The sequence below is a fragment of the Carica papaya genome, chromosome 1, assembly GCF_054855325.1.
Source record: "Carica papaya isolate Zhongbai chromosome 1, ASM5485532v1, whole genome shotgun sequence".
In the NCBI taxonomy this organism is placed as follows: Eukaryota; Viridiplantae; Streptophyta; class Magnoliopsida; order Brassicales; family Caricaceae; genus Carica; species Carica papaya.
The window spans coordinates 7,498,569-7,525,480 of record NC_142309.1 but is presented as its reverse complement, the minus strand read 5'-3'; the positions used below and the strand labels follow the sequence as shown (position 1 = coordinate 7,525,480).

The window sequence follows — 26,912 nt, the reverse complement described above, 5'->3', positions numbered from 1 at the left end:
AAGAGCAGAAGGTAGCTGCTCCTCGAGCTCAATGAGTGAATTGGAACAAAAGAATCGGCTCTACATTAGATTATGGAAAAAGAAAAAGGGCAGAAGAGGATTTGGGTTCCAGCTCCTAAACGCCAAGGTTTGAGATTTGCAACGTTAGATTCAGATTTGATGGAGGGAAATCCTGACGAGAACGTTACCACAGAATCCAGACCTCAGGAAGGAGGAAGACGAAGGAAAAAATGAACTCGAACATGCAAATCCCAAATGTTGGCCCAGTCAGTGAAAGTCCAGGAGAAAGGAAAAAGGTCAGGAAAACAGAAGAAAGAATATAAGTGAGACAGCACAAACCGAGAGGCTGATGAGGATGAGGACACCGGCTATGAACCTGCTGCTGTCATTTTTGACGAGTCATACCCTCTGAAACACGAACATTGGAAGAAGAAATAAACAGGAGAAGAAGACTTGGGCTTAACAGTAAACCCTAGCCGTGCAGCCCAAACTCCTCATCAACACAAACCCAACCATTATTGAGCTCTAATATCTCTAAAGCCAACTGGGCCAGACCTGAAGAGCCCATCATCATCATTAAGAACCAAGATCACCTCTCATCATAATTGGGCCTCATCTTGCCTGGCTCATAAAAAGGCTAATAATGAGAAGGTTAGACCTAAGGAAATGGAACCCCATAATTTAAAGAGGAACTCCAGGCTGGTGGATGGAAGCAATCTAGCAAAGTGCAGCCTTATCTGAGCTTGGAGCCCCTAATTGCGGCAGGCTCGGGTGGATGAAGAATTTGGACGACCGCTTGACTCCAGGTCTCGTCCAACCAAAATTTTGGCTGTCTAATAAAGAAAAGGAAGGGAGCGTCAGATTAGGGGCGCATATGTCAATATACGTATATATAATATATAATATATATATATATATATATGTAAGGGATATCTAAACCCTTTTCTTTTATGGGTACTTCCTAATAAAAGCTCAAAGAATTTTATTAATTTGTCCAAACTTTAAATAAAAGCGTTTTGACCAATATGAGAGTTACGTATCGGACTATTGCCGTTTTATTTTATTTAACTATTTATGGATAGTGTCTGAGTAAGCAAGTACATTGACAGAAAGCACCAAAGAAATTATTCAGCAAATTAATATATGTACGAATTTATTGCCATATACAATATATTATTCAAGTAAAAAAACTAAAAAACTCCCTATATAATTTATAAATCCTCCATCAATGTGCCAAGTTCTCAATACGGCTCTTTCTGGGTTCGTTCCTTTTTAATAGCTAGACGACCCTGCAACTGCTTAATCTTTCCATCTAATTCCAACTAGGAAAATACATACTGCAATATAGGGACACACACACGCATAACTATTTTCATGCATATACAGGAGTAATCATGTAAAAAAAAAGTGAGTGTGATCAGATGGGTTTGCTTGGAAATTGTTGGTTAATCATCGAATCTTTCGTTATCCCAGATGGAAAGCTAAAATGGTTTTACTTAAGCTTCCATATCCATCCTGTTTTTGTTTCTGTTTGCCTACTTTTTGTCTGGCTTAAATTGCTGAATACATGGCTTTTACTTCTTGTCTCTTACCCACTTAGACTAATTTATTTTCCAGGTTTATCTGTTTTCAGACTCTTCAAAAGTTTTATCACCTTTATTTTCTCATCTACCAAAGTTCCTAATGTTGATTTTAGAGAAGGAACTGGTAACTTAGAGATTGCAGTACAAGTTATTTATATGCTCAGCCAACTTGTAGAATCACATAGTTTTCTAAGGGTAACACCAATAAGATGCCAGCTGAAGTTGTTAGATTATGAGAAAGATGAATTTGAAAGGAAGGAGGATTACCGTGCAGCTCAAAGCTCAATCTTTTTAACTACTGGTATTGTGGATTCAGATTGTGAGAGTTATTCATCTCTGCACAGCTCCAATGAGAGTTCAACCTCAATTTGTTGTTCAAATTTACTGCTTCAAGATTCAATTGAAGAGTCACCGGCTCAAGATTCAAGCTCAGGGAGATCAAGATCAATCTACAGCTCCAATATTTTATCAGCTGTGGAAAGACAAGTTATTGTTAGTAATAGAGAGGAGGATCATGGTGATGAAGAATCAGATGGATTCTACAAGGAGTACTGTGAAAGAATGGGATGGTTTGATATTCTCAATTATGATAGAACATGTGGAATAAGTAGGTATCTTTATATCTATTTTTCTTCACCTACTAATTCTTAAACAATTTGGTATCCTCGACCCCAAAAAGAAAAGACTAAAAAATACAAAAAAAAAGTTGTAAGAGATTTCTGATTAACTTGAAATTGGGTATATTGTAGGTGCAATCAAGAACATACAATTGGAAACTAGTCCAAGTATTACTTCATCTGAAAGCATTAATTCTAAGGACTGCAGTCTCTTATCATGGGACAAAATGGCTAGGAAAAGGCTCTTGAAAAGCATAGAAAGTGATTTTGAGCTGGTCTACGTGGCTCAGTTATGCTTGTCATGGGAGGCTCTCCATCATCAATATATAAAGGTCAAAAATCTCAACACATCTGGTGTTCGAAATCGCAGGTTTCATGATAATGTAGCCGGAGAATTCCAAAGGTTTCAGGTTTTACTAGAGAGATTTTTAGAAGATGAAAGGTATGAGGGAAAGAGAGTTTGGAATTTCGTTAGAGGAAGATTTGCTCTCAAAAGCCTTCTTCAAGTCCCAAAACTTTCAGGTAACAAACGTACATGTATTTATCATTTTAGTAACCTCATATATAAACATAGTCATATATCAATATTCAACAAGACTAATAACTTGTTTGCTGATATATTATATATCAATATAGCTATTTTCTCAGAGAATATAATAAATCAGAGATGTGGTTTGCGTTTTCTTGAAGGGTTTGTTGCAGAAGAAAATGATGAAGAAGTTGAAAGAAACGTAAAGCAAGTATTAAGAGCCATAGAGAAGTGCACAGAGGCTTTCTGGGTTCTTGTTCAAACAGATCGTAATCAAAAGCTTTGGTGGAAATTAACAACTTCACTCTGGAGTTTTTCCCCCGTAGAAGATCCAAGAGACGTTGACCTACTATCTCATCTCACCAGAAACCTCCAAAAGGTACTTTTTAATTTTCCACTTGTTATTAAATTAATATAAATGTGTAATTAATTAAGGAAAAATATGTAATTTGCAGAAGGAGATATGGTTCAAAGATTTTCAGGGTAAAAAGAAATGCCGCTTTAGAAAAGGCATAAGACCAGTAGTTGAAGAATCTGAGAAAATGGAGATGCTATTCACAATGATAGACATGAAACTGGTGTCAAGAGTGCTTCAAATGTCTGTGGTGTCTTCCTCTCAACTCAAATGGTGCCAAGAAAAGCTTGACAGCATACACTTCAACAAAGGAAAGCTCTTCAGAACTGGCAGTTGTCGATTATTTCCAGATTCTTGAACATATTATTAATCAATCCTTGAATGGATGGAAATACAATTCTAGTTACATTAAGCTAGATTTTGCTCCAAGTGAAAACAAAGGAAACTAATGAGCCACTGCAGTTGTACTATATTAGCCATTTTTCACAAATTAGGACCTAATGTATATAAGCTTGGTATACTAATTTCTTGAATAAATGTTAGTCATGTTTATAATGTGGAAGGATTGACAACTTACAGTCCTATAAGTCAGAACATGCAAATTGGTCCCTAAACTTTCAAAATTCATAGATTATCAATAGTGTACTTGATAGAGAGGTCACAATTTCTCTCGATAAAATTGTGGTTTTCAAGATAGAGAGATCATCTAACGTTCAACACTACTTATTCTCCGAAAATGAATTAAAAACAACAAATTCTTGATTTTGAGAATGGTATATTCATTCTCATTCTTTATCGATTGACTTCTTTCAACTGGGAGAAGGTGATGGAGGATTATCCCAAGTACCAAAAGACTTTAAACTCATGTATAAAAAATAAGTTGCACAAAGAAAAATTAGGATGTGTGAATGATTAAAAACTTTTAATATAGAAAGTTAAATATATTGATTATATTTTGAATTTAAATTGAAAAATTATTTTATGTAAGAAGTTTAAATTGTTTGAATTTTCAAGTAAAATTGTAACTTAAAGCATTTATTATTGTATAGTGTTTGAGCTTTACTTTAGTTAATTCGAGATTGAATTTAGGTCTTACATATTTACTAGATTTTTCATAGATCTGCAACATTATGATGCACCCAACTTAGATTTGGAGCATTGCAAAGTCAAACTAATGTCATTCCTCACCATGTAATATGACTGGCTAGCTTAATCCCAAAATCAAAGTAGAAATTTCTTTTCTAATTAGTCACACTTTCAACTAAAAAATTTTTTTAGATTAAATACCTCCAGTCATATAAAATATAAGTTTTTTTATTTGAAAATGATGTACTCTTTATTAACACTCATGTACCTTTTAACTTTATAATATACTTAGTAATCATAAAATTTATAAGTTAATAATATTAAAATAAAATGGAACACTCCCAATATAATTGACTAACATGCATTATTGTTATAATGAATCTTGTATGCTTGACAATGAAATAAATTTCATTAAGGAATTTATGTAGTTTAGTTTAATGAACTTATTATTTATTGAACGCATACGTTGTCTGAACTATACAAGTAATTTATGAGATCAATCATGTTACTTTGAATAAGTATAATGGTGTATCAAAGTAAGTTGAGTTGAAGTTTTGATTTAACATTGTTACAATCTCTATCACAACCTACATTTCTTTTAAAACTATAGATTAATTGTGTTAATCAATGGTTTACAATTGCCAAGAGTTGGGCTAGAATCCAAAATTCATTTTGATAATCACGTCGGGTTTAGTTTATTTCGATAATCATGTTAAAGTTTATTAAATACTTACATCAAAATTTCTGTTTATTTTTTTTTTTAGTAAAAATTTTTCTATCTGACTATATATTTACATTTGATATTTCATAATATAATAATTTTTTTTATTTAATTTTGAAAAGTAGAATGATTAAGTATAATACTTAAAAATTGTGGAGAAAAAGTGTAGTGTAATTGAATAGAGAAACTACCATAAAGCTTCACAATTCGGAGTCAACTACTGTTGCAACATGCTCTCCATTAATTAGCAAAGACTTCTGATAACAACTCAAAAATAAAAAAAAAAACAGACAACATCTAAAAAGGATCCAACCTTTTACCAACACGGTGGTGGTTAATCTAAAAGTCAAAGTTCAAGGATTTGATGATATTAAATATTGTATAATTAAGTTGAATTCAGTGAACCTTTTTTGTCTCTTCACGTGGGAATTCATAGAACATTAACACTGATTCTGCTTCTCCTTCTGCTGCTTTCATTGCTTTTGTCATTATTATAGATATTTTTGGCAAAACTTTTATCTTTTGAAGAGAATTCAATCACATTTTTATTATTACTAATTCAATCACGTTTTCGAATTCATCAAAATTGACATATACAATTGGATCCATCATCATCTTCCTTGTCATCACTTACTGATATTTTGGGATCTTGCTGTGGCGATGCAGCAACCTTTTCAAACTCTAGTCTAGAGGCCCACACCATAGCCACAGGCCCATTTTTCTCTGCGAAGAGAATGATCAACATGTGGCAATGGCTTGGCAGAAACCTCGCTTCTGTTCCTCCTTTCTCAGCTAACCTCAACCTCAAATTAACCACCTCTATGATTTTCCATCCACTGGTCCTACCACCCACATCAACAAAATCCTCACCCAGTCATATTCATGCTTTCTCCTTCTTCTTCTTCACTTTCAATCGCCATAAATTTCCTCATTGTATCATCTCAGATTCCAACTTCATCAATTGGGTCTGTTTATTTCCCAGTTTTCTCAACTGGGTCAGTCTCGGTTCAGGAATATCGTCTCAGATTTTGTGATTCATTATCTTGTTGTTGGTTCTTGGAGACAATTTGACGAACACATAAATGGCGTCTATTGGACCTTTACCTTTTATTGTTGAAACGAAAGCTGAGACTTGTCTTCTTGTTTCCAATAAAAAGCAGCAACGACCCAGTTCGGCTTTCTCCACGCCAAGGCCTAGAAATTCTAGAGTTTTAGCTGTTTTAGGCGATCCAACAAGTGGGGGCTCTCTGTTCGGTGATAGACTCGGAGCTGGTTGCAGCAGAGGACAGCAATGGAGTACGAAGAATGTGAAAGCAACAAATGCTGAAGGTGTGGGAGGCTCTGAATCTGAGAATACACTTAATGCCACCATTGAGAAGAGCAAGAAGGTTCTTGCTATGCAAAGGGACCTTCTTCAACAGGTAATTTATTTGAGAAAATAAACGTTCTATTTGATTCTTTTCTGATTATTTGAAAAAGAAAAGATTTTGTTTGACGATGGTAAATTTTAAAACAATCAGGTGAGGTTCTTAATGGCCGAAAGGGTTTCTAAATTTGAACGTTTCTTTTATTAGATATTGTTTATAACGAAACTCTGCTGTTAATCAGTGTGTGGTTTTAGTAAGGGGGTCATTAACCATGCTCTTTTGCCCTTGAACACCTTGTTTTTCGTAGCTTGTGTCTGATTGATGCTTACAATTATAATCCAGTACTCGAAGTAAGAGGTGAAAATCCTTTGGATTGTGGTTTTGAAAGAGTTTCATGCCATATCAGAAAGCTGGTTTTTCTGCTTTTTCTGTAAATTCATACATTTCATTAATTACAAAACAATTCATTAATTCATGCATTTCATACACTTTAAACCCAGTTAATGGATCACCTTTTATTACTTTTTGCATTTTAATTTTCCAATCTTGTATCTTCTGTTTGGCTTTATTGTCCCACTAAAAAAAAAGGTTACTGTTGAATAAATAGAACTGAAAAAGAATATTTTAAAAATGGACAAGGAAAAAAAAGAACAGAAAATGTTTTTGGTTGAAGTGTGTACTTATTTTCCATATAAAGCAGATAAAACGATAAAAGGATGTTTTCTGATTTAGGCATGTTTGCAGACCTTGTCTTCCAACATAATTGATCATATTCTCTGGGTCGAAAAAGTTTCCTTCTCGGAAAATACCCACAAATTCCGTATGTAATTAGCTTGCTCTTTGTGAATTTACATGCTTTTAATCAATGTTTAAATATTCAGCAGATTTCTGAAAGAAGGAAATTGATTTCATCCATAAAAAGTAACATTAACAACCTAGAAGAAAATGAAGTTTCTTGTAAACTAGGGAACAAATCTCTTTCTACCATTGATCCCCCTTCAGCCAGTGTTAAAAATATTGATGGAAACCAAAATGCTAGCACTCTTTCAAGCAGCCATGCACACTCAAAGACAAGTAGAGCTCCAGAGTTCCGGCCATCAGCTGTCAGTAATGGTTCTGGTGAAGATGTAAAGGAACGAGGGCAGAGCTTGCCTCCAAACAAGGTTTCCTCAGTAAAGGAACGAGGGCAGAGCTTGCCTCCAAACAAGGTTTCCTCAGTAAAGGAAACAGGGCAGAGCTTGCCTGCAAACAAGGTCTCCCCCAACGCAGTTTCAACCAAACAGTTGAGTAAGACTAAATCAGAGGAGGTTTGGTCTGATGAGCTGCCATCTTTTCTCTCGAATGCCTCTAACAAATCCAATTTAAAGGATGAAGAGCATGAAGATTTGGCAGGCCAAGTTTTGGAACTGACTAGCAGTGAAATAAATCCTCCTATTGCCGAATATGAAAAACCCCCTCCGTTGGCTGGGGCAAATGTTATGAATATTATATTAGTAGCTGCAGAATGTGCTCCATGGTCAAAAACAGGTATTCTATATTTTCCATGTTGTAGATGGTAATAACTTTTGTTAAAAGGTTTTCATCCTTTGATACTTCATAGAAGATATTCTTAGATTAGATGATTTTAAATTTTGTTAAAGGATTCTCTTCCATGGATTTTGTTTGTTAGGAGATTTTTCCTCCATGGGTGTATGTGGTATTTCTCCTTTCAGACTGAGTAGATATATTATGGATTTGTTGGTTTGAAACATGGTTCATCCCATAATGGAACAAATGATTTTTATTTCATCCACTAAAAAGTGATAACATTGTTCCTTGGGATGGTAACAGTTAATCTCAGTAAAACTAAGGCAAGACTTTGGGTATAACAAGAGATTTTTCAATCATATTATCAATCTAAACTGGCTTATTGTGTCAAAACAGCTTATTGTTCTCTTGGCCGCTAATTTCATCAACTTCATATTAACTGGTGAACTCAACTTTGTTTTACTCCTATTTAGACATGCATGCCCATTTGTGCAGCTTCATTTGATGGACTGACTATTATCTTCTTGACAAGGGTAATTGATGGTTGAATTCAATCCCCTATACTTGGTAACTTATATAATCATAATCATATTTGAAGCTGTGAACATACTCTTTATCCTGGACTAGATAAAATTAGATTTCTGCACTGTGAACAGATGCTTGTGTACATACATTCACACAAACGTACACCCATGGACTTGTATATCCTTATTCTTAATCTGGCCTATGGACTCATAGAAAGAGTTGTCATAGGTGGGCTTGGAGATGTAGCTGGGGCTTTACCGAAGGCTTTAGCTCGGCGTGGGCATAGGGTTATGGTAATATTTTTCTTCTTTTGGAATATATCTTTTTCAATTATTAACTGAATCTCAGTGAACGTTTTGTGAGCTGGAAAATTATTTTATTTACTACCTGTCTGCCACAAGCATTTTCTTTCTGTATGTTTAACATCATGGATCCAGATAGCGTGGAGTCTGGATATCTTCCATTGATTGCTTAATTTACTTTCCAACATCAGTTAGAAACCAGTCAAGCTCAATAAGATTTATTCAATTTCTTTTTCCTTTCCACCATTTCTTTCTTAGGTTGTGGCACCTCGATATGGTGACTATGCTGAAGCTCAAGATTCAGGAGTTCGTAAGCGGTATAAGGTGAATGGTCAGGTACAAATACTCTGGAGTACCTAGCTGTACTTCATTCCCTATCTGGTTATTTGGTTAATGTTATCAAACAGAAAATTTTTGTAATAATCTTACTCTACAGGACTTCGAGGTGGCTTACTTCCAAGCCTATATTGATGGCGTGGATTTTGTTTTTATGGATACTCCTATGTTTCGCCACTTGGGAAGCAGCATATATGGAGGAAGCCAACTGGTAAGACTAAGATAGCTGCACCCAGATCTGAAGACTGCTAGATGTATATAATTCATAAATTACTATGGTCATTTCATGAAAATTTATCCGAAACATGAAAAGAATTAAGGAAAACATTATTTCCTATGGAGAGCCAAGTCCCACGATGTATTAGATCATAACACTGCTAAGACAAATCTGGAATTTCTTTTAATGGAGCAAACTAATTACTAAACATCATCAAAACAATCCAATTTCTATTGTGTATAAGTCCCTCCCTAGAACGCTGTGCAACCTTTTCCCAGAATGCTGTACTTGTCCCATATCCTGCAATAGAGCAGTGCTGCTTCCTGTCTTGCTCGCACCTCTTAGTGAAGACCATAGTTAGTTTATTGATATCATACTTCAGCATCATCCTTAAACACTTTGAATTTTACATATCTTTGGCTTTTTGTTACAGGATATCTTGAAAAGGATGGTGCTGTTTTGCAAGGCAGCTGTGGAGGTAAATATTTTAATCATGTTAAAATTTACATTTCTGGGACTATAGTAATGGCCCCAAAAATTCTTGGTCCCACTATTTTGAAATTGGAAAAAATCTTCTCAATCAAGATATTGATGTCACTAATCACTAAGTTCAATGACTGGTAAGTCCTTTCTTCTGTAAAAAGTTTTGGTTCAAGCTATGCTGTATTTTCGTGTGTTTTTGTTTGGAGGTTACACAATAATCTTTAAAGCAAAAAGGACAAAAAAGGGAGAAACATATTCGACTTACAACCACAGACATTGAAAATCCAGAAGATACAATATATAATTACAGTAAGAGGTTGTTAAGACAATCAACCAATGAGTGCATTTGTATATTTATTCATAGGCAGTCTTAATATAATATAATATCATCTAATTATTTATAGGGGTCTTAGAAATGCCATCATGTCTGGAATACTAGATAGGAAATGATTACATAGGATCTTGAATAAATAAATAACAAGTCTATACTTAGGATATGCTCGGAACAAATGAATTATACTTGAACTTATTCATAAATTATAGTTTTGTGAAAGTCATTTCCATTTAGCATGCCCTAAATGGTTAGTGAAGATAGGAACCAGATAGATATCTAAAGCCACCATAATTCATCTGTCAAGATTGGTAAAATTTGAAACATGTTTCTTCAAATCCACTTAGAATTTATTTAAAATTGAATGTTCATTTTTTTCATGCTTGAACTAAAGTATAAAAACTACAAGATCTCTAAATGCATTCCATAAAAAAATTTATTTATTCCAAACATGGTCTTAACAGTTCATAAATAAACTGAATGTCTTAATACTGCATAAAAAGCATAATTGCATCATTACATAAGTATCTCTTAATATTAGAATACTTCCATTACAGGGTCTTCCTCTTTTTATCATTAACCGAACTGAATAATAAACATAAACTACCATTAAATGTCATTTTAAATTACTTGCAAAAAAAAATCTTTATATTAGAATATTTTCTTTCTTTGAGCTTCATTTTCTTCATCAGATACATGTGAACATGGTGTCAAGAATGAATACCATGTGTCTGTTTTTTAAGAGTACCTCTAGAAATAGTTGGTACCACATAATGGGTGTCCTTCAAACTGCATTGCTTCTGTCGTAATATGTATACTTATGTTTATAATCTATAGGATAGTTGCCTTACTCTTTTATCTTTTGATATAGAAAAAGTTTTGCATTCAGAGGCACTATAAATGTGTAAGGAAACCATGAAAACTGTAATTAGAGAACTGTTAAATAATTAACATGTTTCTAGTGGGAATTTGTAATTTTTTTTCCCTTCTTGTCACAGCAATTCTCTTGGTAATCGATGTTCTATCTTCAGGTTCCTTGGCATGTTCCATGTGGTGGTGTCTGCTATGGAGATGGAAATTTGGTTTTCATTGCAAATGATTGGCACACTGCATTACTGCCAGTTTACTTGAAAGCATACTACAGGGATCATGAACTAATGAAATATACAAGATCTGTTCTTGTAATTCATAACATCGCTCACCAGGTTGGTTCCTTCCTATTGGCTAGGACAAGCACATTTTCTTTTTGAATTCAACACCACTGGGCAATTTGATAGCTACTAAGTGAGATGATTTATGTGTTTTGATTCTAAGAAGAAAGTTTTTACAAGAATAAAGTTAGCAGTCTAGAAAAACTTGCAGAGATTTTCAATTTGAAATATCACTTCCTGATGCATGGAAGTCTATGATTGATTTTCTACATTCTGTAGTTAATACTGTTATATCCAGGGTAGAGGACCAGTGGAGGATTTCTTCTCTGTGGATCTGCCTGAACACTACATTGACCTTTTCAAATTATTTGACCCTATTGGAGGCGAACACTTCAATATTTTTGCTGCCGGTCTAAAGGCTGCTGATCGTGTGGTCACTGTGAGTCATGGATACGCCTGGGAGCTAAGAACTTCTGAAGGGGGATGGGGTTTGCATGGTATCATAAATGAAAATGACTGGAAATTGAGTGGCATCGTAAATGGTATTGACACAGAAGAGTGGAACCCAGTGTCTGATGTTCACTTGACATCAGATGGTTACACTAATTACTCCCTGGAGACACTGCACATCGGGAAGCCTCAGTGTAAGGCAGCTTTGCAGAAAGAGCTTGGTCTGCCTGTACGTGAGCATGTCCCAGTGATTGGTTTCATTGGGAGGTTGGATGACCAAAAGGGTGTTGATCTCATAGCTGAGGCAGTTCCATGGATGATGAGTCAGGATGTGCAACTAATCATGTTGGGCACTGGTAGGCCTGACCTAGAACAGTTGCTCAGGAACTTTGAAAACCAATACAATGACAGAATAAGGGGATGGGTTGGATTTTCTGTAAAGACAGCTCATAGAATAACTGCTGGTGTAGACATTTTGCTCATGCCATCAAGATTTGAGCCCTGTGGTCTGAATCAGCTATATGCTATGAGCTACGGGACAATACCAGTTGTCCATGCTGTTGGCGGATTGAGGGATACTGTTGTCCCTTTTAATCCATACGAAGAGTCAGGGCTTGGGTGGACATTTGACAGTGCTAGCACAGATAAGCTGATACCTGCATTAGGAAACTGCTTATACACTTACCGAGAATACAAGAAGAGTTGGGAAGGCCTACAAAAACGTGGGATGATGCAAGACCTCAGCTGGGATCATGCTGCAGAAAAGTATGAGGAGGTCCTTGTTACAGCCAAGTACCAATGGTGAGTATTTGTGTTCTGTGGTTATGACATATTGAGTTTTAGCCGGGCTGATATATTTGGAGATCAACCATCCTGGAGTAATTTCAATTCCAAGAGCCTTCTCTCATTGAAGGATATGCGAAGATCAAGTTGTTTTTTCGCTTAGGCTTTTTGACAGTAGTAAAGGAGTTTTTTTTGCGTTGCTAGTCAGTATATAGGTAATTGGTGTACCCAAATATTGATTTTTTTGGGGTTGTTATAAGTCAGGATGAGGAAGAGAGCAGTCGCACGTGCAAGTAACATTAATATATTCACTAACGTATATTGCAACTTGCCGTTTTTACTCTTCAGTTATAAGTGATAGACGCTTGTGATTTTAATAAAATGGCTGGCCCTTGTGATTTTTTCCTTCCAATGAAGTTTCTGAAATCAATTAGGAACCTTGATCAAGAACCTTAATAAACAAACTTAAATCATATTTCTTTTTATTAACTTAAAAAGTCCAAACAGAATACAACAATGACAGTTCAGGCATTAACCATGGTTCCATGAATGTCCCACAAAGATAAGGTATTCCCACAAACATTGAAATTTTTTTTTCTTCAAATACCCACAAATATTAAAAATTGTGGGGGCATTGGAGCAAGCAACAAATCTTAGACTCACAAGGGATTCTCTCTTTCTATATTTGCAACTCCGGTGGGAGCTTTAGGTACAAGGAACTCTTCTTTCTCAGCCAAATTGCAAATAGGAGCGGGTAAAGAATAATCCAGCAAAGCCCTTGGACAGACAGCCTTCAACTGCACATGGGGATTTGGAAGAGCACAAGGGACTACCATTCTTAACGATTTCCATGCAATCTTCAGCAAGGTTATCAGGTGGATTCTCTCCGCAGTTATCTGCTTTGTGAATAAGCACCCTACTTCTTTTTGAATTCAGTGGGGAATTAATGGTTTCAGAAAACTCCATCTCATCATCTTCAAGAGCTGGCAGCTTTCTTTTCAAACCAGGGACACTTTTCAAGCCTTAAACAAAAATCTCTCACGATTATTACAGTACCAGATGCACATTCAACTTGTTTAATATACATCAGACTAGCTAATATATGGCACTAAATCAGAATGTCAGTTTAATTGACTTACCAGGAAGAGATTCCTCGTATAGGCATGACTGAGACTCTGAATCACCACAGCTACAAAAAATATTTATATTTTCACAGGCTCCCGATACTCTGGAAGAACAATTAATATTATGATTAAGGTAATGCGAGGAAAATGCATTAATGACCAAATGCGGAGAGAACTATTTCCCCTTAATATCACAATGCCTCAGGCAAATACTTTATATATAGAGTAGGACTGGCACCAAGCCATGCTTGAGTTCAATTAATAGTTCAATCAAACTCGGCTCAAGCTCAGTTTGACAATATTTCAATTAAGCTTGAGCTTAATTGTCATTTATGATCAAAGATTATTCCTGCCATAAATACTCGGATCAAAAGTTCATAAACATGTTAATTTTAAATATAAAAAACTAACTAGATGTTCTATATATTGTTTTATGTATTGACATTAATAATGCAGCACAATTATACATACAGATTTTTCATAATTACCAAGCAATTATACGTTTGATTTTCAGGTCGAGCTTGATTTCTATCCTATGCATGCAAAATCAAGACGTCAAATCTTTGTATTTCAAAAAAAATCAAGGTGTGAGATCAAGCTAAAGCTTGAGGAAACTCAATCAAGCCCTGAGTAGAATGGAGTGTTTCAACATATTTTTTAGCACAAAGTTAGACTCAGGAATACTAAACTAAAACCGATCTAGAATACTTAGGTATTCGGTTTAACTTGTTTCTACCCGAGATATAGCTTTTATAGCCCCCATCACTTTAGCAAGCTCCACTTCTTCACAAGTCTTGCTCTACAACTAAGTATTCTTTGCTTTTCATCCATTAAGAAAATTCGGTGAATTTTTTATTTAAAAAAAAAAAAAAAAATTGTGAGCTTCATAATAATCTGAGTCTGGAGATGTGCATTAACTTTTATAGCTAAAAAACAAAAAAACGCATTTAAGAAGAAGAATGCCTATAGCAAAAAGTTCCGTGAACTAACCATTATGAGACAAATATCCACAGTTCAATCTAAATAGAGGTTGTCAAACAGTCAAAAGAAAATTTTTGAGAAACTTCTCTACCCCACCTTAATCATTGAGTATTTATCCGTTGAATTTCAGAATGTAATATAGCTATCAAGGGAAAAAGTTAAGAGGCATCGTGCTTTGGTGATATTGATTCACATTCAAATACCAAGAACAGTAAATTCTCCAGGTAGATTCATAACATGCATAATTTTGTGAATCATATTGGTAACCTTTGAACACGCAGAACGGCCATCATCAATGATTTCAAGGGATCACTTTTGGAGATAACTGCATTTATAGGCCAGAAATCTATAATTTTCTCATGGAAGCACACCTAAAGTTTTCAAAGATCAATAAGCTCAACAAAAAAAGTTTCAAACATCAGAGTAACTCAACAAGCCCTCAAGATTCATAGATACACTTGGGAAATCATTTTTGACAAAGTTATTGTTTCCCAGACATCGTGGAAGCCTCAGGATGAAATGTAAATTCAAACATCAAGGAAGTACTGCAGCTAAAATATCAGTATTTACAGAAACCAATAGAAAAGATCACAGAATATCATTGGAGAAAATTGGAACAGAAAGATAGATAGCAAGAAAAGGATGTATGACTTAGGACTTCCATGAAATGATCAAGATTTCAGAAATCAAACCTGTACATATGCTCAACAAAATCATCTATAAGAACAGGCCAAGCACCTGCAACAATAATCAATGCACCTAAACATTATTAATTCACCAACAGAACAGAGAATTCAGAATAATGTTCTATTGAAACAAAATGAACCCCCCCACCTCACCCCCTCCCCAAAAAAAGGCAATTTTAATTTGTAAACATAGAAGTAAAAATAGCTAAAAGAACATATCAAACTTCCTCTAGAAAACATAAATTTTGCTTCACCAAACAAGAATTACACAAAATCAAAAAAAGGCTATATTAAAGCTAATTTTGTATCTTAGATCTTGATTTGTTACTATATGGATCACAGAAAACCTGCACATATGTTATCAAAGAGGGGGATGTTTGTGTACGCATCATAGAAATAAATAAAGATTGGTTCAATATAAATAATGGATAAAATAGGAATATCATAGCAGTTCAGTTTACTTTCTATCTATTTCATAGGACGCATCAGCAAAGAAATATACGGTTATGATTAATCACCTCTGATTAGATGAACATCCCATATGAATCTAAAAACATTACTAGACAGAAGAAATCAATACCTTCAGGATCGTACCCTTCCAGATTTTCATGCACACACCGACTGAATGCTAAAACCTGTTGCCAAGTATCCTCAGAAATGTTGTGTCGCTGATTTTTCTAGAAGCAATTCAAAGACATTAGACTCTTTTATTAAAAAGCGAAAAACAAAAGATCACATATTAATAGAAGACAAAAAAATTTGAACTTCAATTGATTTCACGCAATTTCGCATAAGCATAGGTTAAGGCAAGACAAAGGGAAAATTAAAGAAAGGTCAAATAACAAAGATCCAACAGACTCAAAATTCCCAATTTTGTTAAATAGTAGTTATAATAGGCCCCCATGACAGAGATACCCTTTATTGATCAACAACAATACAACCAAAGCGTAGGAGTAAACAACTAACAAAATAGGATCCTTGATAGGAAACTAAATAAATTTACCAAAAAAACTAAATATTTCCTTAAGTTAAAAATTCCTGATAAAACATAACATTACTTTATTTCGCTTCAATATCTTCCAGTTCTGTATTATTGTCCCCCACTTTGTGAAAACTCAACCTCTAGTTTTCTAATGAAGCATCTTGAATCCTTGGAAATTTACAAAAAGAATAAGCTTTTTGTTGTGATAAGGAGGCTTAAAGGAAAACCTAAGGAGAAACTGAACAAACAAACATCAGAGATTTCACATCCCAACAATACAACTCAAAGTCTCAAGGTGTGGAGAGAAGAGAATGGGTTTGGTAAGGCAAGTTTTTGGATGGCAAAAAAATTAATTGCGTTGAAAGCAGCTATTAAAGAGTGGGTGCGGGAGGAGAGGGTTAGGGTTGAAGAAGGTATTAATTGGTTGTTAAAGGAGTTAGAGAGTTTGGATCTTGAAGAAGGGAGGGCAGGTTTTCGAGGGAGAAGGGGGAGAGGAGGGTGATGGTTAGAGCGGACTTGGCAAATAGGTTGTGTAAGAAATTTCATGGAAATAAAAAGTAAGGGAGAAATGGATAGCGGAAGGAGATCGTAACACTAAGTACTTTCACAGTCTTGTTAGCCATAGGCGAAGGTGCAATTATGTGAATGAAATACAAAGTGATAACAATAGTGTCTCGGGTAATGATAAGTTGAGGGAGGGAGCTATGAACTTTTTTCAGCAGTTATACACAGAAGAGTTTTTGACAAGACTGAAGTTGGATGGGCTTCATTTCAAGCAAATTAGTGAGGTAAACAGGCATTATCTTGAGGAAGAGTTCTCCGAAGAGGAGATTCTTGACAGCCTTAGAAGTTGCAATAGTGATAAAGCACCAGGGCCGGATGGTTTTAACATGAAATTTCTATAGGAGTTTTGGTCTTTATTCAAGGATGATTTGATAAATATATTTAAAGAATTACACCAATCGGCACATTTGTGAAATCTCTCAACTCAACCTTTATTGTGTTAATTGCAAAGGTGGAGGGTGCTAAAGATATTAGACAGTTCAGACCTATTAGTCTGGTTGACTGCATCTACAAGCTCATTTCTAAAGTTCTTGCCAGAAGATTGACTCAGATGTTTGGGGATATGATTGGTGAGAGTCAACATGCATTTGTGGAGGGTAGACAGACCTTGGATGCGGTTTTGGTGGCTAGTGAGGTTGTGGGTAAGAGGGAGGAAGGGGTCTTATGCAAATTGGATATGGAAAAGATGTATGACCATGTGTGCTGGGAATTTGTTGATTATATGTTTGGGGATGTTGGGATTTGGTAAGAAATGGAGGAATTGGATGAAAGCTTGCATAATAACGGCTTCTTTTGCGATTATGGTCAATGGTGGCCCTTCGGCTTTTTTCAGGGCCTCTAGAGGTTTAAGATAAGGTGACCCTTTATTTCCGCTTTTATTTATTATTGTTATGGAAGTTTTGAACAGAATTCTTGAAAAAGCCAATGAGGAGAACTTGGTTAGAGATATTGTGGTTGGGAGAGGTGCTGATCAATTGAAAGTGTCTCATTTGTTCTTTGTGGATGATACATTGATTTTCTGTCAACCAGAAGAAGAGATGATCTTGAATTTGAGATGTATTCTCTTGTGTTTCCAAGCTATTTCTGGGTTAAATATCAACTCGCAGAAGTCTGAATTAGTGATGTTGAATTAGTGATGCTGGATAGTAAGAGTAATGGTGACCAATTAGCTAAACCTCTTGGTGCAAGCTTGTTAATTTGCCTATTAAATATTTGGGTCTTCCTTTGGGGCTAAGTATAAAGACATGAAATCATAGGACCTGGTTATTGATTTATTTGACAGAAAACTTGCAGGGTGTAAAAGAAATTTTCTTTCTGAAGGGGGAACATTGACTCTTATTAAAAATACAATCTCTAATCTTCCTATCTATTACTTGTCCCCTTTGACTATCCCTGTGAAAATTGCAAAGAAGTTAAAGAGCATTCAATATCGTTTTCTATGGGGAAATGATAAGAGAAACCAAAAATATCATTTGGTTAGGTGGAATGAAATGAAGCAACCTAAGGGGCGGTGGAGTTTGGGTCTCCGGTCACTGGTGGATTTGAACAAAGCTTTATTGAAGAAGTGGTTATGGAGATACCATTCGGAGGAGGGAATGTTGTGGTGTAGGGTCATTGGGGCGAGGTGGGGGGATCTGGTGGGGAATGAGAATAGCAGGAGATTAGCTAGACCTCATGGGTTGGGTCTTTGGAAGGGTATTAATATCGGGAGGGAGAAATTCATGGAGGGTATTCAATAGAAGATTTGGAGAGGTGACATCATTAATTTTTGGGAGGATGAGTGGTTAGGGAGGGGTAGTCTTATGAATCAATTCCAAGAGTTTATAGTTTAGTAACGATGAAGAATGTGGTGGTGAAGGAGGCGTTTAGGGGGAGGGATGGGAGGAGTGGGTGAGACATTGATTTGGTTAGAAATTTGAATGATTGGGAGATTGACAAGTATAAAAAGCTTCTTCAAGTTCTTCCAGACGTTCATTTGGATACTAATAGATACAAGACTACTTGGAAATTCAAGAAAGATGGAAGTTTTACCGTGAAATCCTTCTATGACTATTTGATGCCTAAGGAGGATAATTGCTTAAATTTTCCGAACCATCAGATTTGGAAAGTAAACGCACCTCTGAAGATTGTTTTTTTTGGCTTGGGAAGAGGGTTGGGAGTGCATTCTCACTATTGACAAATTGGTGAGGAGGGGCCACGTTATGGTTAATGGGTGCTACCTTTGTATGGAAGCTCCTGAATCATGCAACCATCTTCTATTTTGATGCCCGGTGACGTGTAGTTTATAACATACGGTGTACAGCTTATTAAATATCAATTGGGTAATTGGGGGCTCGGTAAAAAATGAATTGTGGGCTTGGGATGGGATGGAGAATAGATTTAAGATTGTTAAACTGATTCCTTTGACTATTTTTTGGGTTGTTTAAAAAGAGAGAAACAATATAGCGTTCAATGAGTGTGTGAGGGATATAGGAAGAATTAGAGATAAATGGTTACATACTTTTGGGACTTTAATTCTGGATCATGATATGTATGGATGGGATGATTTTGGGAGGGTATTTGATGTACTAACGGATTTGTAAATATTCTTGTAAAGGGTCTTGTACGTAATATGCATGTTTTTATTTCAAAAAGAATTAAATAATAATCAGAATAAGAGCGAATAATTGTATACTAGAACAACTGTATAGGTACAACCATTCAACCAACATACCAAAATAAAACAATCAAAAAACAGAATTTCTTAATAGGAAAAAAGAAGCTCAATCTTAAACTAAATTAAATTACCTAACCTCTAAAACTAGTTAATATTTCCTAAATAATATAAATATTTCTAAAAACATATACAATAAGATAATTACATATCTATAATATAACATATCATAGTTACATAATTACATAATTACCTGATCATACTGTGTATCATAAATCTTCTTGTTTGCATTAGTATGCCAACGCTAATTCTACACCTCAACAAGAAAGAAAGCAAACACCTAAATTCACAAACTTGGGCACAGACTAAGACTACCATGCCTATAATGATAGACACTGTTAAGAGCACCCATGCTACTTATAGAACTTCTAATAGTTTTCTAAAATAACAACCTAAAAGCTATGTCAGGCAGCAAATATAAAAAGTTTCAAAAAGCACCCGAATTCATAGATAACATAAACTATCTATAGTTAATTACTGTGTTAAGTACTTGCTTTTATAATTTTCTCAAATAATGACTTAAATGTCAGGCACCAAATTGAAGCACCCAAAAACATGCATGACATCAACTCCCTATAAGTTAATCACTCTCCTAAGTACCGGTGTCCACATAAAAGGTATTAAAATGAGCCGTCTACCTCAGTGTTATCTAGTACCCAGACAGATTCATCTCCTCAATTTTGAGCATGTACAATCAGGAAGCTCTGTATGGCTAAAAAAAAGGTAGCTAAAAAGCACAGCTACATATCCACTTAAGTTTTCGCAATGGTGTAAATTTTTATGCAAGACACAATAGATTGCCACCAGCAGAAAGAGCAACAGAAGCATAGAAGAGAATGCATATCGAAAGTTGAGCCTTAGAAGCATTAGTATAATAATACAACCATACCTCAACAAAATCACACCATTGGTTAAGTAATCGGAACCTCCCAGCCAAAACCAATCTCCATGCTGCAATTGCCCTGCTTACAGCTGTAAATTGCTCATAAAAAGTGGATCAGTAAATGTGGTTTTTACACTGAACAAATGGATATTCATTAATAAAGAACTAAAAGAAACTTACTGATATTCTTTTGACCATTTTCACGACACATGAAGAAAACAAAATCATAGAAGTTTGAGAACTCAGAAAAGTCCACCTATAGAAAGAGGAAAAGATAAAAGTCAAAACCACAAAGTACCAGAATAAACACAAGAGTACATGTAAAATGGATCGGCAGCAACAAATGGAACATCAATTACCACAAAATTAAAATACTTATAAAAAGAAGACATAGTACCAGGTCTATCACATTATCAATGTGTATGTGTGAGAGAGAGAGAGACACACTTCAACAAAGAATTTCAAAGATCCAGAATCTTACCATTAAGCCTAGTCGTGACATCAGCTTGAAAAGTTCATCAAAAATTGAGAACCTGTCAAAGGAATCATTGGTGAAAGATTCGAAATGGTTCCATAAATTCGGTATTTGGCTACACAGAGAAAATGAAGATGGATAATTGGTGTTCAATATGCATATAGTAGGTACAATCTTGAACAGGAGCATAAATATAAGCCAGTACAGATCCAGAAAATAGCTCAATAAATGAAACAAGCAACCTGATATCTTTTACAAATATGACATTAAGAAGGCTGGTAGACTCCCAGAATTGGATGGGTGATTGGGCAAATTTCAAGACAAGTTGGAACCACTTAAGCCTTTTCGTGGCACCAATAACAATGATCATTATCATGTAAGAGACATAGAAAAAAGGGACACCCTCTCCCTTTCTTGTTCATTGTGATTACGGATGATCTCAGTAGGCTGATTTTCAGGTAGGCTGGGGGTTGGGGAGGAGACCAATTTCCACAGTATTTGTGGTTTTGAGTTTTTGTATAGACGAAGATAATATTATTAAGAGAGAAAGAGGATGAAAAGAGGGAGGATAAGCATCCTCTTAGCAGACAGAAGGGGGAAATATCAATATAAGATAGTCGGTTTTGAACAAATAGAGGAAGATGGCAACATTCGGAAGGCCAAGAACCATAGCCACTTCTTCTTGCATTTTGAGGTGGCTTGGAGGATGTGGGCTAGGCTGTTTGATACTGTTAGTGTCCAAGAGATCTCTTCCCATTCCAGGGTTTTCCTCTATCTGGAGTTTAGAAAGAATAAGGAGGATAGGTTGCTCTCTGGATGAACTCTTTTTATTAGATTGTGGTGTTCTGAATTGTGATGAACACCGGAGCATATTGGCTAGTTGTTTAATACTTTCAATATCCAATCGGTTTCTCCTCATTCTAAAGTCCTATTTATTCCTCGCTCTAGGGTTACGAGAAGAATATAAAGGATACTTTGCTTCCAAGAGTTGCTCTTTTTGCTGGATTATGGTGCTGAAGTTGGAGAAAATTATAGGATAATTACTTCTCTAAAGACAGGATGACCGTTTCTTGTCCAACAAAATATATATTTCTTACTGAAAAAACATCTGTCTCAAGTTCAAGCAACATTATCTATTACTCCAAGCAAATGCCAATCCAAGTAACCATTAAGATTGTATACCTTGTGTGGAACCTTAACTCCACTAATTTCAAGAGCTGAGACAAGGCCTCCCTGGAATACGCAGCTCTATGTGACTCATCATCTTGTTTGGATCCCTCTTCCCTGCTAAAATATGTGTTTCCTGACCTAATATCTGCAATAGAAGAAAGAAAACTCAAACTTACTAAACTATTCTTAACCAACAGCATACACAAACTAAAATTGAACAGGTTTACTATATTTTCTTCCAAACATAAATGCGATTAAACCATTAGATGTTTTAAGTCAATGACGTACCTAAACTGAACCAGTTCATAGGTCTATCAATCCTTTTTTAGAGAGATATGTACCAGGGGAATCTTAGGCAAGACAAAAAAGATTTCTTTAATTTCAGGTACCATAGCATCTAATACGATAAATAAATGAAGAACATAATTCAAAGCACCTCATGCATTGAGGTTGTAATTGTATATAAACCAATCATAAGCGATGCACGATATTAAAAGAATAGTTGTTTTCACTTAACCCGGCCCACATGAAAAAACTAAGACAAAAAAAGAAAAAACAGAACCACCATTTTCAAGGTTTTAGTCTGAGCTCGTTGCTCTGCAACCAATTAAGCAATCTAGTCGAGCATACTTCAAATAATTGGTCCAAATATAAAAGAGGCAGGACATAATCCCAGATTGCCGGTTTTCTAGTGAAAATAGAAATAATAAAACTGAAATACAAGATTGCCAGTTTTCCTAGAAACATTTTCCTGAAATCGATGGGAAAGAAGATTAATCAAATATCTTTTTCTCTATCTTTCTCTATATATAAGATAATATATATATATATATATATACACACATATCCATATATACATAAGTGCCAAGGTTAAAACAGATAAAATAAAATTAAGAACAAAAAAGAAAATCAGCAGATGCTACAAAACGAAAGTAAATAAAATGAAAATGAGTAAAAGAAGTTACCACGAAATCTTCGATAAATCTCAAATATGTCTATCCGATTCGAACTCAACGAATCCATAGATTGGCTAGTCGGAGCTCCAGCCAGCAAAACCTTGATCAGGGAGAGGTACAAACGTCAAACTAAAACCCTAAGGCTTACAGATTGTTACAGCAGAGTTTCTATATTTGTCCCCCTTCCTGTACCTGTTATCTTCTGCAATTTGGCTGCTCTGATTTTTGTCTTGCCAGGCAGAGAGAGAGAGAGAAAGAGAGAGGCGAGTAGACTCTTATGTTGTGAAAATGAGCTGAGGCGAACCGGATCCGGTGGCGATTTTCTTTCTTCTTTTTCTCTCCTTTTGGGTGAACCGGAAATCCTGAACATGAAAGAAAGCAAAATTAATTATGGCCACCTTAAATTGATAGGCAAATATACTGGAATTTTTTAGAAAAAAATTATAAAAAGTTGAATAGTTTCTATGAAATTTTTAATATATATATATATATGAATTTTAATAATTTTCATAAAATACACACAAAACTCAATTTACAAGAAGTACAACAGCTCTTGTAGAATTTAAAAAATCTATAAGAAGTTCAATAATTTTCATAAACTATATACAAAACTCTCATTTTCTACCGTCCACAAAACTGTTCCCCACTAGAATATAGTCTCCTTTTAAGAGTTTTCTTTATTTCTAGAGGTTAGTGTTATCTCCTTTGTGAGTTGATGCTAAATTATATTAGATCTATTTGATTTTTTCATCTAACGACTTTATTTCTCACATCTATACAATTTTTCATCTCTTATAACTATCCATTGACCTGTCGGCTTCCAGTTCATCGTTCAACTCTTCTAATTTCTTTGAATGATGTTGTTTTTCTTCATCCTCTGTATGTCTTCTTGAAATAGGTAAGTTAACTTTTATTTTATTGTGTTGGTTGTGTAGAAAAATAATCTTTATTATTTTTGTGTTATAAGTTCACGTCACTATCAAGTAATTATTAAAATGGTACAATTAGAGTCATTGGTTATAAAAATTTTATATTTTATCCGAATAGTGTAAATAATAGTTATTTGTGTAACGGCCCTAGAAATTAAAAGAAAATGTATAATATTTATTCTCAGTGCGGAAACGAAATGAAATTGATTATGATTAACATCTCTTACACGAGGACTTGGTTCCCGAACCCGTTACGCAGGAAGACGGCAAGTAGAAGCCTAAAGATTTATTAGTTTTCCTTATAGTATTCATTCAGAGTATTTCCTTTAGTTAGTTTATCCTTTCATATATTTAATATGTTTTGATTAACATCCCTTACACAATAATCAAAATGTATTAAAGATATGAAAGGATAAACTAACTAAAGAAAATACTCTGAATGAATACTATAAGGAAAACTAATAAATCTTTAGGCTTCTACTTGTCGTCTTCCTGCGGAACGGGTTCAGGAACCAAGTCCTCCTGATCTGAAATGGTTAAGTAAAGAATGAACTATACTAGCCCAGTAAAGATGTCACACTATCTCACTGTCACAGAAGTAGATGTTGGTAGAAAACAAAAATAACCAATAGAGCATAATTTATAACAAATTTATTTATCAATAATAAAACTCTTTACTGTCCACTTACCTCGATGAGATTCATGAAAACAACTTATAAAAATAATAACATTATAAACATCATAAGATCATGCACACTCTGTAACATAACACATATCTTACTTTTGTATTTTAATCATCAGGTAACAAATTTTTTCTTTTATCAGCCTACTAATATTATTGTGTAAAGGACGAGTCCGAGGAACGCGGCTCTGATACCAACCGATTAATCATTACTCAACCCTTCATTGTGAAATGCAGGTGCAGAGAGATGAGGAGAGGAAGACCCCCACTAAACCGAGAAGCTCGGGACGATTCGTTTCGGGAAGATGTGGACAGAATATTTGAGATGCTAGAAAGGATCATTACTGCCCAGCAAGGCTGAGAGGAGAGAAGGGAGTTACCCGACCCTCCCCCACTACCACAGGTTGAGCCACTACTACAGCGAACGAATCCCGAGCTACCCCGGTACGAGCCTGCTCCTCCACAGTACCCCCCGGCACCACCGCCGCAGTATAATCTAGTGCCCCAGCCATAGTACTGCTCAACACCGCCACAGTACAATCCAGTACCCCCATTATATCAGCAGGTGCCACCACAGGGCCCCTAGTCTATCCTCAGCCCGGCCCAATCCCTTTTTCACGGGACCCACCTCTTTCTCTGATTGACTCGGGCTACGTAGAGAGGTACAGGAGACTGAACCCTCCCACTTTTGTAGGGGAGTCCTCTTTCGAAGATGCCCAATACTAGTTGGCGGAGACAGAGAAGGCCTTCAAGACATTAGGAGTGGTTCCCGAACAGAGGGTTACCCTTACTTCCTACATGCTGGTGGGGGAAGCAGGTCGTTGGTGGGAGCTCAAGCAGATCACCCTGCCTACACCAGTCACTTGGGAGCAGTTCTTAGCAGCCTTTCATGCGGAGTACCTCCCCGAGCACATCCGACATCTAAAGGAGATGGAGTTTATCCAACTGGTCCAAGGAAACATGATGGTACCGGAATATGCTCGTAAGTTCCTAGAACTGGGCCGATACTCCCCTAGACATTGATAGATGAGGGCAGGAAGGCTAGGAGATTCCAATGGGGCATCTGCCCAGAGATCAAGCGACACTTATTGGTACTAAAGCTCAAGACATATTCAGCCGTTTTAGTAAAGACGCAGATTGTGGAGAGGAGTTTCAACACCCTTTCTCAGTCAGCAGGGAGTCACAGACCCTCAGCTCCACCTCGCAGACCAGCACCTACTGCGCCTGTCCAACAAAATAAGAGACCCAGACCGGCGATCCAAGCTCCCCCTCAGGCTCCAGGGGCAGCAAATGGCAAGATCTGTCAGCACTGCAGCAGGGATCACGGGGACCGACCATGCTATCGTCTCAACAACACCTGTCGCATATATGGTAGTGCCCAGCACTATGCGAGAGAGTACCCAAGGAACCAGAACCAAGGAAGACCTCCTTTTCAGAGCAGGGTTTACAACCTCATACAGCAGGATGCCGATGCCGACCCGGACGTGGTACATGGTATGTACACTATCTGTAACCATATTGCTCATGTTTTATTTGACACTGGTGCATCACATTCATTTGTTTCACATGTTTTTGTATCCAAACTTAATGTATTACCTGATAAACTTGATTCAATGTTGTTTGTGTCTACTACTGGAGGTGAAACACTACTAGGGGAAGTTATCTACAGGGCTTGTGCCGTGGAGATACCAAATAGAAAATTGAGTGTAAACCTAATAGGGTTAGATACGGGGGATTTTGATGCAATTTTAGGGATGAATTGACTAGCAGCGTATTACACCACCATAGATTGCTTTAACAAGAAGGTTGTATTTAATCCTCCTAATGATGAACCATTTACAAATTAATAAAATCATTTGATACTTATTCCTTGATGGCAAGTTTCCTTAATTTTTAAGTACTTTAACCTTGCTATTTTCTCTAACTAGGCAAGCCCAAGAAGGAAATTTGTATCGAATAGATTCCGGTAGTCCGAGACTTTTCAGATGTGTTTCCGAACGAACTACCCGGACTGCTAGTGGACAGGAAAGTTGAGTTCACTATAAACCTACAACCAGGCACCCAGCCCGTTTCGGTTGCTCCTTACCGCATGAGCCGCGTTGAGATAGAAGAGCTGAGGAAACAAATCACTAAATTGTAAGATAGTGGTTTTATTAGACACAGTGTGTCTCCTTGGGGTGTCGGAGTCACTTTTGCCAAAAAGGAGGATGGAACGTTGAGACTGTGTATTGATTACAGATGATTGAATAAGGTCACAATCAAGAACAAATATCCCCTTCCCAGAATTGACGACCTCTTCGATCAGTTGCAGGGTGCACAGGTCTTCTCCAAAATAGACTTGCGATCAGGTTACCATCATGTGAAAATAAGAACAGAAGACATCCCTAAAACGGCCTTTCGAACT

General features: G+C 36.0%; 3 protein-coding genes across 3 annotated transcripts; 2 read left to right on the top strand and 1 right to left on the bottom strand.

The window, feature by feature from the left end:
* Nucleotides 1–1,222: 1,222 nt before the first annotated feature.
* LOC110820261 (uncharacterized) lies at nucleotides 1,223–3,650 on the top strand. Its single transcript, XM_022049691.2, has 4 exons — nucleotides 1,223–2,190; nucleotides 2,333–2,722; nucleotides 2,891–3,108; nucleotides 3,185–3,650. The coding sequence occupies exons 1-4, from the start codon at nucleotides 1,422–1,424 to the stop codon at nucleotides 3,440–3,442; spliced, it is 1,635 nt and encodes a 544-aa protein (XP_021905383.2). The 5' UTR covers nucleotides 1,223–1,421; the 3' UTR covers nucleotides 3,443–3,650.
* Nucleotides 3,651–5,481: 1,831 nt separating this feature from the next.
* SS2 (starch synthase 2) lies at nucleotides 5,482–12,690 on the top strand. The gene is made up of 8 exons (XM_088217489.1): nucleotides 5,482–6,312; nucleotides 7,143–7,785; nucleotides 8,539–8,603; nucleotides 8,871–8,948; nucleotides 9,049–9,159; nucleotides 9,599–9,643; nucleotides 11,011–11,184; nucleotides 11,429–12,690. The coding sequence occupies exons 1-8, from the start codon at nucleotides 5,974–5,976 to the stop codon at nucleotides 12,383–12,385; spliced, it is 2,412 nt and encodes an 803-aa protein (XP_088073615.1). The 5' UTR covers nucleotides 5,482–5,973; the 3' UTR covers nucleotides 12,386–12,690.
* Nucleotides 12,691–12,819: 129 nt separating this feature from the next.
* AAR3 (defective in cullin neddylation protein (DUF298)) lies at nucleotides 12,820–23,280 on the bottom strand. Its single transcript, XM_088217491.1, has 9 exons — nucleotides 22,907–23,280; nucleotides 21,954–22,086; nucleotides 20,778–20,886; nucleotides 20,477–20,552; nucleotides 20,303–20,385; nucleotides 15,735–15,831; nucleotides 15,161–15,206; nucleotides 13,503–13,591; nucleotides 12,820–13,385 (listed from the first exon to the last, which is right to left on the bottom strand). Exons 1-9 carry the CDS (start codon nucleotides 22,962–22,964, stop codon nucleotides 13,093–13,095), a joined length of 984 nt encoding a protein of 327 aa, XP_088073617.1. The 5' UTR covers nucleotides 22,965–23,280; the 3' UTR covers nucleotides 12,820–13,092.
* Between the last annotated feature and the right edge of the window lie 3,632 nt (nucleotides 23,281–26,912).